The sequence below is a fragment of the Psittacula echo genome, assembly GCF_963264785.1.
Source record: "Psittacula echo genome assembly, chromosome: 2".
Classification (NCBI taxonomy): domain Eukaryota; kingdom Metazoa; phylum Chordata; class Aves; order Psittaciformes; family Psittacidae; genus Psittacula; species Psittacula echo.
In genome coordinates, this window is record NC_137737.1 from 146,404,564 (window position 1) to 146,419,658 (window position 15,095).

General features: G+C 38.6%; 1 protein-coding gene across 1 annotated transcript in view; it reads right to left on the reverse strand.

Annotated features, from left to right (window-relative positions):
• Positions 1-1,341: 1,341 nt before the first annotated feature.
• The window catches only part of EIF3H (eukaryotic translation initiation factor 3 subunit H), an 85,896-nt gene continuing 72,142 nt past the window's right edge, over positions 1,342-15,095 (reverse strand). The window contains exons 6-8 of the mRNA XM_080611137.1: positions 6,737-6,857; positions 4,086-4,218; positions 1,342-1,602 (exon numbers count right to left, since the gene is read on the reverse strand). Coding sequence (XP_080467263.1) covers positions 1,505-1,602; positions 4,086-4,218; positions 6,737-6,857 — 352 coding nt within the window. The 3' untranslated portion in view covers positions 1,342-1,504. The remainder of the gene's footprint in view (positions 1,603-4,085; positions 4,219-6,736; positions 6,858-15,095) is intronic.

The following is a 15,095-nucleotide window of genomic DNA, read 5'->3' on the forward strand; positions in this document are numbered from 1 at the left end:
ATTACTGCCTTCTTTCTTGCATTTATATCCTCAATCTTAAAGAACTAATTCAAAACACACAGCTTGTTTTTAACCTATTCCAAGTATTTATTTGGTAACACCTTCTAGTATATATAATGTTACTGCTGCTTCCTTCTATACACAGACACTACAGGCTTCTATTCCCAGTTATCCAGATGATTCTCTATCTCAGATGTCTCATCTTAGTCTAATTGTCTGCTCCTGCCTCTGTTCCCTCGTGGTTATTTTGGTCCTTCAGAAAACTAGAAAATTCACACTGAATATTATCTATATAGGAAATGAAACTCAATCATGTGGCACTGTAGTAGGATCCTTAACTAATCTTTGACCTCAGAGACGTTCACTGTATGAAAGCTAACACAAAGGTGCCCAAAGTTTCCAAGGTAGAAGGTCAGACTGGCAATCTGCAAGATATGCAAGGTCTGAACAAAATCTACACCCATATTTACATAAATACTGCAATCACTATAGTTTAGACTGGAAATAATAAGTTCTATGTCTAAGCCCCAGTTTTCACATACTTCTGACTTTCCAAAACATTCACCTTAGAGGCTGAAATACCCCATGCTAGGACCACATTTAGAGGATGTTATTTATTTGAACAGACCAAACCACAGTCCTTCAGCCATTTTAGGCTCTCAGAATTCATCACATGATAACATGCAAAAAAGAACTCAAAAAAGAAGAAAAAAGAAATCAATGACAGTAACATGTGAGCTGCCACATCTTAAAACTTTAAATTAACATTCTTGTTAAAGATATAAGTAGCCTGAGTTCAGGAATAGGCACCTCCAGATGGCAAAGTTAATGCAGAGTCCATAAAGCACCACACTAGCTGCTCCAGGTTAGCTACTTCTCTAGTTCCTGTCATGAAGACTTCAGTAGCACCACTGGATTTCACAGAATCATTTAGGTTGGAAAAAACCTTTAAGATCAAGTCCAACTGTTAACCAGCTTGGGGATCACTCTCCACATAAAACTAGTTTTGCATGTTTCAAATGTGAAGCCTATGAAATATGGAAGGTCCATCACACCAGACTGTCCAAACAGATTAAAATAAAAACAAGCAACTGCTCCAAGTGACTGGCATATTATGGTTGTAAGTTCTCAACCAAAACTGGGAAATCTTCACAGGTTTCTTCTGTGAAGTCAGCTATACCGAACATTTGTAATAATTTCTTTTCACTCCAGATTCCAAGTTAAATAAAACCTGTATTATTTGCTATGACTAAACATGAGTAACTGCCAAACACTTAGAAAACCTGAGTGACCACAGAAAATTCCAGTCCAATAGGGCCAACAAATAAGGAAATACTAAAATATCATTAAAATTTGCCTTTATTTTTCTTACAGCAGAATTCTACACAGACCAAGGTGACTGTTTTACAAGACTCTTTTCCCAATATACTGAATTTTAAAGAGGATCACGAGCAGTATAAAACTGTAAATAACTTTTCCTGTTGAGGGCAACAGCAACATTTCTTCAGTTGTTGTAATCTTGGAGAGCTTGAGCCATGAAAAGCTTGCCCAGGTTCTGTGCGTTGAACTCCTTAATATTCTGGCAGTAGGTATTAATTTGACCTGTCAATAGGAAAGAGGAGGAAACCCCTGTCAACTTTTAAATTCAGAAAGATGTCCTAGAACATAAATTTTAGAGAGCCAAATGCGCATGAATCATTTGGGATTACAGAGAGAAGCAACCAAAACAGCTCAACTACTCTACACATGGAAATTTTACATTTTCAGTATTCCCAAATAGGTTTGGGAAGAAGAAGAAACCAAATTAGCAGGATAGGTAAGCTGGTATGCTCAAAACCCCCTTTATTTCCTTACTATTCTATTGTGTACAAGTTCTGAAAAGATGTATGACAATAAAAAGAATAAACAATTCTTGCTGCAGTATTAGAAGCTTAATCACATTAACAGTTCAATTTAGTTGCTCTAAAAATACTACAAGACTGATTTTGAGTTCTGTTCTTATGCATCTATGGTCCCTCTTAAAATATTTGTAACGAACATTTTTCAGTAGCAGATGAGAATCGTGGTACTCCTGTTTGACATTTTCCTAGCCTTTTCTTCCACCTAATATTTCACTTTATTAGCCATTTCAAGAATCATCAGGGTATGAAGATTTGTCAGTGCTTTACAAATCAAGCGTGCTCATCAAAACATTTTTATACACATACTGCTACAAGTTATTTCCCTTGTTAGCTAGGAATAGCAAAACATGAAGCCAGTTTAATCAAAATTAAGACTGTTTAGAAGGCCAATAAACTCTCAATTTAATGCTCTATTTGAAAAATATTTAAATGCCTCACAGACAAAAGAGCTAAGTTTTATTCTTTATCCACAAACTTTACTTCATCTAAGTTGAAGTGGATGCTTTCAATTCTTCCCCTGACTATGGTAAAAGAACAGAGAGAGTGCTTTGGCTGAAAACTGTTCTTTCTTTTAAGTATAATAGTTTTCAGTTCCTCTTCTTATAAGAGATGATTCATCCTAAGCTATCACTTTCATAAAACAAACGTGTACACACATACACACTTCTGCTGCATTTTTAAACTATGGTGAAGCTGAATGTTTAAATACTTGAATGCTGTTAGGATTCATTAACTGGTAAAAACTAACAAAACAGTAGGGTTTTTGAAAGACTCTGAAAGGAATAATAAATCAAGAACCCCATTTCTTCTAAAAGCAGCACTACTTAGCAGTGTGAAACAGTATTATTATTAAAATAATCATCTCTTGGTTACTCCAAGATTTAAGAGTGGTAGTTCAAATGCACTTTTTTTTAATGTCAAAGCACTCTTTTCTGTACAGCAAATGACCAGGACTTTGGTTTAATTTTCTCTCAGTGCAAAACAAGGTAACAGCTAACCGATCCAAAACGCAATTTGCTTTCTAATGACATTTTCCAAATTTAGATTACTGAGCAGGGCATCCTGGGTTACTGCTCTCTGCTGCCATTGTGAGGTCCCAGATATTTTCACCCTTGCAGGAGGCACAGGACAGGCACTGGCTTTTGTACCAAACTGTGGCTACATCCTGCATCATACCAGCAAACTGAAGAAACTGGGTGGTGGTGGGGGGAACACCTATTCCTATGCTTTGTTTCACTTATATTCTTCCATTTCTCTTGGGGTGCAGGAAGATGGGGATAGTTTCCCTAAAACTCTGGCCACAGAAATTAAACAAAATATCCCAAGTCAGTAAAATCTAACAAACTAAAAGTAAAAACTAAAAGTAAAATCTTCTCAGCTGGGGATTCAGTTCAACACCTGGGGATGTTACCAGTAACTTAGGGCTGCAGACAACTGCTCTGCTTTTGATCAGTAGTTCCAGCCCAAACAGCTTATTCCTGCCTCTTGTCTGTACAGCCTGACTTCTGGAGTTGAGGGACGAGCTGGGGTATAAGTGCAGGGAGCAGCATATTGACTTCAGTAATTGCTATACCCATTTGTGCAGAAAACCTGCTCCATGGAGCATTTCTCCAGCTTTCCTTTCAATCCTACTTCATCCTCTCAGAATGGAGCTGGGAAGAGGGTCTGGCTGCTGCTCATGCCCTTTCCCATCAACCCCGGAGGCACAGATGGTCAAGCAGGAGCTAGGTACCATGGTAAAATAAAAGGGAGAAAGTGTCCATATATAAAACTTAAAGCTTTATTCAGCCATTCTGGTTAAACACAGTGGATTGCTTTCAAAAAATTACATATGTTCATACATGCATGAGTAAAATGCCTCTGCTACTTACCTGGATGGTTAAAAATTCTACTGTGTCTGGAAGCTTACTTCCTAACAGAGGCATGGGTCGCCTACTACCAATAATGTTGTTGTTCTTAGCTTCTTTATTTAATTCTTCAGACACTAGGGCTGTATACCACGGTTGAAACCACTGCCTTTGTCTAAACAAAGGGTGGTATTTGGAATACTACCAATGCCAAAATATCACACCATAATGGCAAAGGTAATGAAAAATTAAGATGCTTTCTAAAGTAACAAGTGCACTTTTTCCCAAGGTAACACTCATATATGAAGACAAGTTGAAGAAGCTGCTAGAACATTACCTGCAATAAGGAGTGACTCCATTCTTGGGGGTGGCTGTGGTGGTTTAAAGAGTTTATTGATGTCCTCCTCAGGAAGAGGGGCTTCTCCTCGGCTTTGACGCTGTATATTTTCTTGCTGACGTCTCTGCTGGTACTGAAAATAAAGCGACAGAAACAGAATGCAACAAGACTTCCACAGCAGCAAAAAACTTTCCTCTTCAGATGCTTCTTGTCTAACTAGCAAGTATGATTTTAAAATTATGCTTATTCAATACAATTCAGTTTATTTCAAATGATGCAAATGCAATTCACAATTGATTTTAATTCACTGGCAACAGGCATTCCCCCCCAGGCTGGCACCTTAAACAAGTGAAAAGTCTGTGCTTCTGAAGATGTGGGGTTCATTTGTAAATTGTTTTTCATTGAGATAAATACTGTAGGTTATGGAAAGAATACAGCATGGCAGATGAAGACCTCCATTTCCCCACACAGAAAGGAAAACAAGGTTGGAATATGTAGGTATGAGAAGCCATTACCTCAAACAGTTATACACACCAGAAATACTCAATTTTATGCCAGTCAAAGGTCAAAACAGTATTAGTGCAAAAGGGGAAAAGAACCTCATTAAACAAGGTATTTTAAGCCACAAAATATTAACTCTAAACTGAGAACAAAGCGGTGGCTGAAACAAAGTATAATGGTTCATTTCTCCATTCCAGTTATTCTGCCACTCTGATGCCATTTCTTTGTGGGTTACCAGAAGATACACTAGAGTAGCAGCTTGCAGAAATTACTCTGCTTTGTCTCCAGTGCTTCCCTTTGCCATGTAGATTACTCAAACTTCACAAAAATTAAAGCAGACCGTTTCTTCAGCTATTGGATACATATTTGTTCTTTCAGAAGTTTATCACATTCAAAAACACGTATGTGAGATTCTGTCCTGTACGTCACAGCCAGGAATTAGTTGCAAGGTTTGTCTATCAAAGCCCCCATATTCAACACGCAGAAAAAATATCTTTAAAATAAACAGGCCAAAGAGTACAGGGTGTTTTCTCTCACTTAAATGTATCTGTGCATAACAGCCTGAAAACAGTTCATACTTGGTGGCATACTCAAATGAAGTAATTATTTTTTCCAGTAGTAGTGACAAATACATGTTTTTGGACAGTGTTGAAAATAAAATCTTAAATGCCCATATTAGTATGTGAATTGCATGTAGTTTCTTCTTTCTTTGCATTACCCCATTCACTTCTCAGCAGTCTGCCTATTATTCTCTATTGAAACAGCTTGCTCTTAATCACAGTTGCTCCGTTTTAAAAATGAAGTTAAGACCACTAACTATGCTGCAATGAGCCACTACTAAAGCAGCTATAGTTAGTAAAGAAATTAAGTGAGACACCATGGAACCTACTTTGCTCCGTTTTTCAAAATAAACAGACCCCCTTGTTGTTAGCAAAAGCCTCTGAAGTGGATGCCATCTTTCTATTAAAATTAGGCAGCAAAGGAAAATAAATGTTCTGAAGATAACAAGCATGAAGCTTCTATGTCCTCAGGAATTACAAAGCCAGAAGAGACCACTGACCACTGCTGCTTTCCTAAAATACTCCTTGTTCGAGCTACACTTCACTTAAGTGAAAAAAGCCAATTTTGATTTTAAAATAGTGATGAAGCACTTCACGTGAACCACAGGTGCTCTTTTTAATAATTAGCTACTTTGTGTAGCAATACCTGCAATATTTTATCTTTAAAGTGGCCTGGCCCATTTTCAGTTGGCCAATATTGAATCTTGTCATATCTCTGTCTGCAAGATTAAAGAGTTCAATTTATTTTTCATGCAGGTACTTCTTGAGTAAGCAAGTCACTCATTAACTTAATTTATTATGTGAACAGCATTCACGAAGATCTGCTTTCCAGGCTTTTAAATCACTCTCATAGTGCTTTTTTCCAATTTACCAGCATTCTTCTATAATTAGACACAGTATTGCTTTATCAAATGCAGCAACAGCAAATAAAGTAACACCATCTCCAAAGCATAGAACAGTTGAGGGTGGAAGTGACCTCTGGAGGTCACCTTGTCCAACTCCTCTGCTCAAGCAGGGCCACCCAGAGCCGGTCTCCATTCTTATTATTCCCTATTCAGACTACTTTGCATTTTAAAAAGGCCTTTAAAGCATCAGGAATTAGAAACTGGCATCACCTGATCAGTATCACTATCTAATGATACAAAACATGACTAAAATGTCATTTCTAATCAGAAAACAGTCTGCTGTCTTTTAAATATGGACTGTGTTTCTTTATCTCTAGATGCAGACTACATGATGGTATTAAAACAGTTTGTTTTGGAACAGTTCACTTGTAGTTTCATCAGCTCTTTCATTTCATTTACTAAACCCTTAATCCCTGTGTCCACAGCATATTTATCAATGATTCTGGTTTATCATAAATCACTAACAGACATGTAAAACAGCAAAGTAAGACCAATCCACATTACATGTCGGCAGAAGTGAATCCATTCCCCACGGACTAGCACATTTTATAGATCTACTTAATAGATATGTTTCTAGAAGAATTTTATCTTGCTTAAATCCAAATTTATGTGTCTTACATAACACCAACCAAACCATATTCTGCCAGAAAAAAATCTTCTCATTCAGGTTTTCCATGTAACTGACCTGGTGTTTCTGCTGCTGCTGTTTGCTTACATTCCTCAGGTAGGTATTGTATTTAACAATGTCTTGGCTCATCTCGTCCACTCTGTCCATCAGCAGCTGCAGACTCTTCCCTAGGTGATTACTGAAATACAACATTCATGAAAGATTAAATTTATTAAAAAAGATTTTAAATTTAAAATCCATTTCAAGTCACTTGACCAGCATTTCTGCACTAATGGCACAGTTTGCAAATTTTTAAGATCCTGGTTATCTTTGTTCACATATTTATTTGATGATACTTTACACGGCACATCCTCTAGCAACTTTGCCACACTGCAAATGCCATAATTAAGTCTTTCGGTCTTTGCAGGGAACCTTATAGTTAAAACACCACCTTGCATGGATTTACTGATATTACAGATGCAGGTAAAATGCTTAAAAGGAAAAGCTTGATGTTTTTGTGACATGCAATCCTGGTTCCAGGAGACGTGTTCAAAGAGTTTGGTTTCAAGTTACTGCTAACTCTTTCACAGATATTTAACTACCCCTCTGCAGGGATAGTTAAATATTCTTCAGAACTCAGTCTCATTAACTGGTCTATCAAACCACACCTGGAAGTTCGGCAGACATTGCTTGATCTTAGCTGTTGAGAGGGAGTGGAGTGTTGCATCCAGTCCAGCCAGCTTGACATTCCATACCATACACAACATGGAAGCAGCTAGGCTGGGCGTGTCCAGTTCCAGTTATGCGATCTACTGCCTTGGCCAGACAAATGCTGTCTGTTAAACAACTTTTACTGTAACCGTTTTTAGCAATGGATTGAGTATTTTGCAGGAATGTTCAACTTAAGGTATACCTTCCAAGTCAAAGTTTTGGAAGTTTTTAGGTTGGTGCCCATGGAGACAGTATTCATCCTAAACTCTGTTTATCGGGCAGTGCAGTAAAAGAAGGATACTTACTGCTCTCTGTTGATCCCTTTGATCACAACGTAGTTTGTGGCTCTGATATAAGCCTTACCCAGTCCTACATGCCTGAAGACCAGTGACTCAAAAGCTAAACTCTATCTTTCTCCTCCTCAGCTAAAACACACTACTATTCACAAGAGTTTCTTTCAACCAAACAATCTGGTGCACTTCTTTGTCAGATCAATATCCTTCAGTCACTGCTCCTCCAGGTTATCTGAGATTCTTTCTGCTTTATTCAATGCATTTCTACACCATCCTACAGCCTACGGACTGAAGAAACTCTAACTGGAAGAGACAGGCATAAAGTGAAAATGGAACCATGCATGTAGTACTACGCACATCCCTTTTAAAGTCTGAATTATTAACCAAATCCATAGAAACCATAGCTGGAGACAGAAGGTTGTAACGTACTGAGGCACTAGAGGTTACCTGCTGTGAATGCAGCTAAAGACACCCCTATATCCAAGAACTAGGACAGCTACTTCACTATCTGAGCTGCCTGCTCACTGAACAAAAGGCTGTATGAGTAACTTCAGACCACAATTTATTCACAAGCCAGAGCTTTAAATCTCAGTTGCATACAGAGGCAGATGGTGAGGAGGACTTCAGCTACACAGCAGCAAGAAAGGCGCCACTATAATAATTATTGTTAAACTTCTTGGGTTTTTTTGGTTGAGCATTTCAAGCACACGATATTTAGAACTGTGAAACACTGCCCTGGCTAGGGGTGTGCATATTTTCAGGTTTTTATAGAGTTTATATTATACAGAGTTAATGTTAGAACTGGATATTATCAGAAATGCCTATGTAGGTACACACTAACAGCCTTGTAGAGTATGTGGACATCAGGAATACATAATTATTTTACAGATAGTGTCCATATGAAATATAGCTGGTTACAAAGAATAATTTTATGTGAATATCCTTGGGACCAGCTTAGTACAGCAGAATACAGAAACAAAGAGTTATTGTTAGAAGTAGCAGTAGTATAGTGTTTGCTCTCATTGCCAGGGAAACAAAAAGCTAAAACCAGATAACTTAAACAGATGTGAACTGAGACATGAAGTGATAAGTATGCTGCAAATACAGGACCAGCTTTTTCCTCAGTTCTCAAGTCAGTGATACCCTTTCTTGTTTCATCTCTTAAAAAACAATAGGAAGTAATTTGTAAAAAATGTATAGATATGATGTTTAAGCAAGTTTTGTTCAGCTGAAGCTTATTCTGGTGAGATTTAGGAAATTAAATCACATTGCTCCAGCCCATGAGACTCATCATGCACTTACTTAGACCAAAGGCTATTTCAGGCACCTCCTTACCTTGTGCAATCTCCCTAGAGCAGACCTCAAAGATGTCACTGCCATGTAACTAAATGCCCCCTACGTGTCAATGCAACTGAAAAAAGTAAAAAAAATTAAAAAGAAAAAAGAAGGGGAGGGGAGTGACAATAAATCCTGCTCACATCCCCACTGAGGTCCATTTTCCTACAAGTCTCTGTGATAATCACATGCAGACAAGGTGGAGCTCAGCACCTGCATTAGTTGTTCTGAGGCACTGGTAATAAAGTCATGCATTTCCAATGGATGCATTTCAGTCAGCTGATGCAGTGAAAGAGTCAGTTAAATCGAGTTTACATTTAGATTAGTGGGTAGTGTAGAGCAACAGGAACAGATCTATAAAGCAGAACAGCTGGTGCTAAGAAACCAATGTCCACATCACATGTGTCCACTGGATGTGGTCCAGTGATCTGAAGCCTTTTCAGTGGCTAAAGCCTATTTCTAGTTTAGTTTCATCTGAAACAAGCCAGGTCTGAGATCACCCAGTGATGACGATGTGAGCACAGTCCCAAATTGAACTAAAAGTTCCACCTTAACATAGCACCAGGACACCACCAAACCTCAGGTATCAGTGAGTCTTCCTGGGAGAGAAGTATCAGCTGCAGAACTGGTATCATACTAAGCAACAGGAAGTTCACTCATGGGGACCGTGTTCTTATTTGGGAAGAAACATAGATAACAAAAGGAGAAAAAAAAATCAGGAAGGAGCTTTTCCTGCAGTTAGGACAGTCAAAAAATATGTCATGTGGATTCTTACACATCTAATGAAGAAATAATATAATGTGAAAGAACTCCTTCACCAGAATTATTAGGACCACTCACCTGCAGTGAGTGACACGTAAAACTTCCAGAAATGTACCATTTGAGCCTTATCAATACAGCTCAGATACCACAATCAAAAATGCCAAAAACGCACAAACAATACAAACTGTCAAAGGGAAACTGTCCAAGTTTGTTTAGCAAAAACCCAAAACAAATATAGAGTATAACCTGCAAAGCAACTTCTCATGCTGTGAATTTTTGCTGTAACAACCTTATATTTGATAAGCTACAATCCTTCACCCAAAAGGGCAGACATGAACTTGACTCATTGATACATGGCTTACTTTTGACTCCTTGTTTAGCAGTTATCAAAGTCAAATAATTCTGATGGTGAGAAGTAGAAACCTGTGAGCAGAGCAGCCTCATCTGCAGATAACAGCCACTTTCTGTTGTCTTCTTCCTGTTGGCGAGCCTTGCATTTGGTGGTGTTATGGTCTAGCATCCGCAGAAGGAGAGTGCAACAACTGTACGTTAACTACACACATGGATCACTCACTACGTGAGGGCATCCTGTTAGCATATGGATCTGGCTAAGGGACCCGAATGCATGTCTCCCCCTTCTTGGGGGAAGGCTCATACCAGCAGGGAGAGCAAAGGTGCAGTTTGCTGTTGCCAGCAAAGCCAATTTAAGAGGTTCCAGCATCAGCATCTTCCTGCCTCTCCCTCCCTCCCTCTTTGCCCAAGGATTACAGCACTCTCAGCTGTATGGATTCAGCTGTTTGCGTGGGCACACTTCAAACCCTCTCAGTGAAACAGTCTACTGTAAATGCAAAAACACCCTCTGCTGGGGTTTCTTTTTTTTTTAGGGAGGCTGAGGGAAAGGCTGGAAGGGAAGAGTGGGGGCCTGACTTTTTCCACCAGACTATTCTACAAAGCTATTTGTACAGCCATATTCTGAAACAGATGAGGGAATAAAAATCTTTGAGGGTGGGAGGGGTGTAGGGATGAAATGGGGGAGAAATGATGCAAGCAGCTGGGGCTATAACCTCAAACTGGCTCTGCTTCTGTAGGATTCGTAATGGGGAACTACACATGAAGCCCACATTTACTTCAGCATCTTTAATCAGGAAAGGACTCCAGACACACACTCGCTAAAGGTCTGAAACACCCAAAACGTGGCCTCCAGTCAGACACAAGATCTTCAAAGAAAGGCAGCAATTCACAGCATGCTAAGCTTGCCATGTCTTACTCATAACTGTCTCTACACACAGCTCATGAGCCCCAGCTCACACTCTGCCTGCCTTCCTGCGCTGGCCTGGGAGGGAACAGAGGCACCTAGCCTCTAAGATCTGAATCACTGCTGCACCCAGGCACCTAACTTTCGGGTATAGCAATTCTGAAGCTGGAGGTATCCAAAAAATGATGGTCCCCTCAACTTGCCTACAATTGCCATAAATTAATCCCCTCACTGACTTCATTTTATTTTGCTCACACCCTGGCTAAGGAAGATGAGAACAAGGAGCAGCAGGAGGAAACATAAGAAAATGCTGTATTTGCTGCTCATTTTTGCTACTTTCCACCAAAGTTCCTCTCAGAGCTGCTGTTTTTTGGGAAAGGTGCCACCCTGTGCAACATTTCTCCTCCTGGTGGGAACAGCTTTGGGTGCATTACAGAGGTATTGCTGGGCAAAGCACATCTTTTTGATTAAGTATTTCTATGTAACATTCCCACTGCTTAGCAGAACTTGTTTACATCTCAGCATTTCAGCACGAGTTCAACCTGTGCTCTTTTTAAGAGGATTTTGTTTGAATGAGATATGTAAGACAGGAGTCTTGAGTTCCATTCCCTTTTCTGCTCTGACTTTGATGTGTGCCTTTGGGCAACACATTTACCCTCTCTGTGTCAGCTTCCCCCCTCTGCAAATTAGAGATTTTCATAATTATCTTAATAATCCGTTAAGCACACTGAGATTTCTGAATAAGCAGTACAATGTATAAAGGTTAATATTGTTTTCAAAAGCCAAAGGAACCCTCCTTATGTCACTTTCGCAAACGTACTGTGTCTGATGCTTAAAAAACGTATCTGCCAAGTAGATGTTGCTGCAGTAAATGTTCAGCACATGTTTGCTTCCACTGACACACACTATTAGAAAAATTGCTTGAGACAAATTGAGATATTATAGAACAACCCTATTATGAAGCTAGACCACAAAAAAGCTTTTTTTAATTTAAGCTAGATCATCAATAGAATAGGGAAGAGATGGATGAGAATGGGAAAGTTGGTTGTAATTATTTCTCTGAAGATCTGGAACATTATCTGACAGGATTTTAATTCTTGAATCTCTATCAAAAGACTGGCAGTACTCCAAGGTCTTCAAGACATTTTGGTCCTTAAGGGTAGCAGGAGGATAACAGTTTGAGCAAAAGGCCTTTGCTTGCTATTACTTGCTAGTCTTGTGCTATTCTGCCTTCAACTTCTTTCCCCAGAATATTCCAGTTAATTCAGATTTCACAAGAGAAACACAAATCTATGCCCCAAAAAGCAAACTGCTTTATACAATTATCAAAATGTACTTCAAAAGGAGAAAGATATTAAGATGCAGACAAAGTACCTCAAATGGGTACAGCTTCAAACTCAGACAAGGTGGGTGGCTGAGCATGTGAGAATCTTGATGAAACAAACTCTCCAGAGAAGAACTATGGGTAAATAATCTCATTGCCAAAACCATTGCTTCAGAAGATTAAAAAAGGTTCAGGGATGCTCACAAAAGACCAAAAGAAACCCCACAACCAAACCCCGAAAAAGCCCAACCAACCCCAAACCCTAGAAAAGGAAAGAAAAAAAAAAAAAGGAAGAAAGAACAGACAAAAAGAAAAAGTAGCCTTAAAGTTACTGCCAACTACTTCTACAATAGCAAAGGTAAGGGAGGAAGATATGCACCAAAATTAAAAGTTGGTATCTGAAGTGTTTTAGCCACAACTCTTCAAAGACAAAAATAAGGAAATACGAAGCGAAAATAAAATTCCAAAACAGTGGGGGTTTGAACTCCCCCTACTTCAGGCAATATATGCTCTGATAGAGAAATCGTCGTAGTTGAATTCAAGTAAAAACTAATTAAGTATTTCAACAGGCAGTACAAGTCACTCTATCTTGAATAAACAAGCATTACAATGTTTTCATCTGCCAGCTGCTGAGTTATACCACTGCAAGATATTACTGAATGTAACCTGCCCAGTACCTAAAAGCAGTTATCAAATATTAATAATAAATAAATATAAAAAGGACACAAATAAAAACCTCGAAATAAACCCACTGAGGTAATTTCCAAAGTTTTCTCTCCTTCAAACTAAACTAAGCACCTTAAGTTCCTCAAACAGACCAGGTAAGCCAGAAGAATTCTGCCAGGAAAATCAGTTTAGGAGACATAATGCAGAAAATACCTCTGAAAACTAATGAATGTGTTGAATTAATTCCCCATTAGTGGGAAATTCTAGACTTCAATAAGCTCAAGAAAACACTGCCAGTATATGGGATAGTAACTGGCTAAGTTCAAAGAAACACACTTAATTGAAAAGGCACTTTTAACCAGGCTCATGAAGAATCCCGTTCCACCTGTGTCATTGTCAACAACAGCATCACACTGCTCCAAAAGAACAGCCACTGAAAAGAAAGTCTGATTCACTAAGAAAAAAGTTATCACTTTTTTTTTTCCTGTTGTGAAGGATTCCTACACACAAACGATGATGTTTCCTTTTTCTTTGGGGCTTGTGTTTTTCCTGTTAACTTCTCATCCTGTTTACCTACATAAGGACCAACATAAAAGCCTGTCTTGCACCAGGCTATTAACACCATAATTTCAGAAAGGAAATTAATTTGTACAGCTCTTATCTTTTATCTTTAGTCAAGGCAGCACTACGGAACAGTTACTATGTAAGATGTAAAGCCAATGAAAAACTTCAAATGTGCTTTGTGATCTGTTCAAATTAATTTCTATTTCCAAAACTGTACTGCATGACTAGCAACAGCCTGTGCTAGGATCCAGGCCGCTGGGTAGCCCCAACCTATTTTACAGGAGCAAACCTACAGGAACAATCCAGGGAAATGCTGTCAGGTCACCTGGAAACTTGCTCCTTTTCACAGTAAAGTCGTAGAATTCATTAGGAGTCACTGTCACGTCTTAGATCCAGTGTCCACCCTCTCCTCAGATGGAAAAAGCTTTGTGATCTTTGACCAAGGAAAGAACCTGACAGAAAGCCTGCAAAGTCAAGCAGACTGAACATCTCAGAAAAAATTATCGAATTTGTTAACTCCAAGGTGCAAAGTCACAATTTTACTGGACAAAATTAGGGAGTAAGTACCTCTTCTGGCAATTTGTGAATTCCCTGGCAGCGTTCAACACTATACCTGCTCTCTCTTGACCAATTTCTCTAAAAGCTATCAGATCCCTCAATACATCCACATAAGCTCAAGTAAAGAAAACAGAGTAGAAAATTTCTGCTAATTCAGGCAACATATGGACCACTAGCACTACTGGTCCATTATCCAGTATTATGCCTTACATGTGAAGGCAGAGAGAGGAGTGGAAAATAGGTAAAATTAAAGAGGCCACTCGTATTCAGCTAGCTTGGTTGTCACAGTCAGAGGGGATCAGAATCTTGGCAGACAAGACCTTGACATAAAAAGAAAGTGTTACACCCCAAAAACCTATCAGTGACTACATCCCAGTTTCTACATTCAGCAAGACAGTGCATCATTTTGTGCATCTGGTTATTTTGGTCAGCCCAGTAATAATCCAATTAACTGTACTGTGTTGTGTAAGACTTAAGTACCACCAAATTTCTAATCATACTGCTACAGGTCAACCTATTCTGTTATCAGAAATGTATTTTCAGGGGAAAAATAAAAATAAAGTTATGAGAAGATCATTCCAAAAACTCTTAAAACAATTTCTGACATCATGAACGCTGGCTGTCATGACAATCAGTCTGAGCATTTTTTCCAGTTTCTCAGATAGAGGCTTTATTATGTTAGTTTAGTTTTAAATGCATCCTGCTACCAAAGTAGAACAAATGTACTTTATTTTTTATTAAAATAATTTCTATAATTACTTAAGGAATATTTTTAAAAAGCAACTTTTATTTCCAGATCTATTTGCCTGAATTATCAAGGTCAGTATTTTCTTGAAGAAACATACACTTCTGAAAAGATTACACACTTCAAGCAGTACAGGTATATACGGATTACAGACTGAATTTAGCCCTTCAATCTAAAGCTATAGTTTTACCACACAGTTTTTTCCTTCAGCAAAAGAACATGAA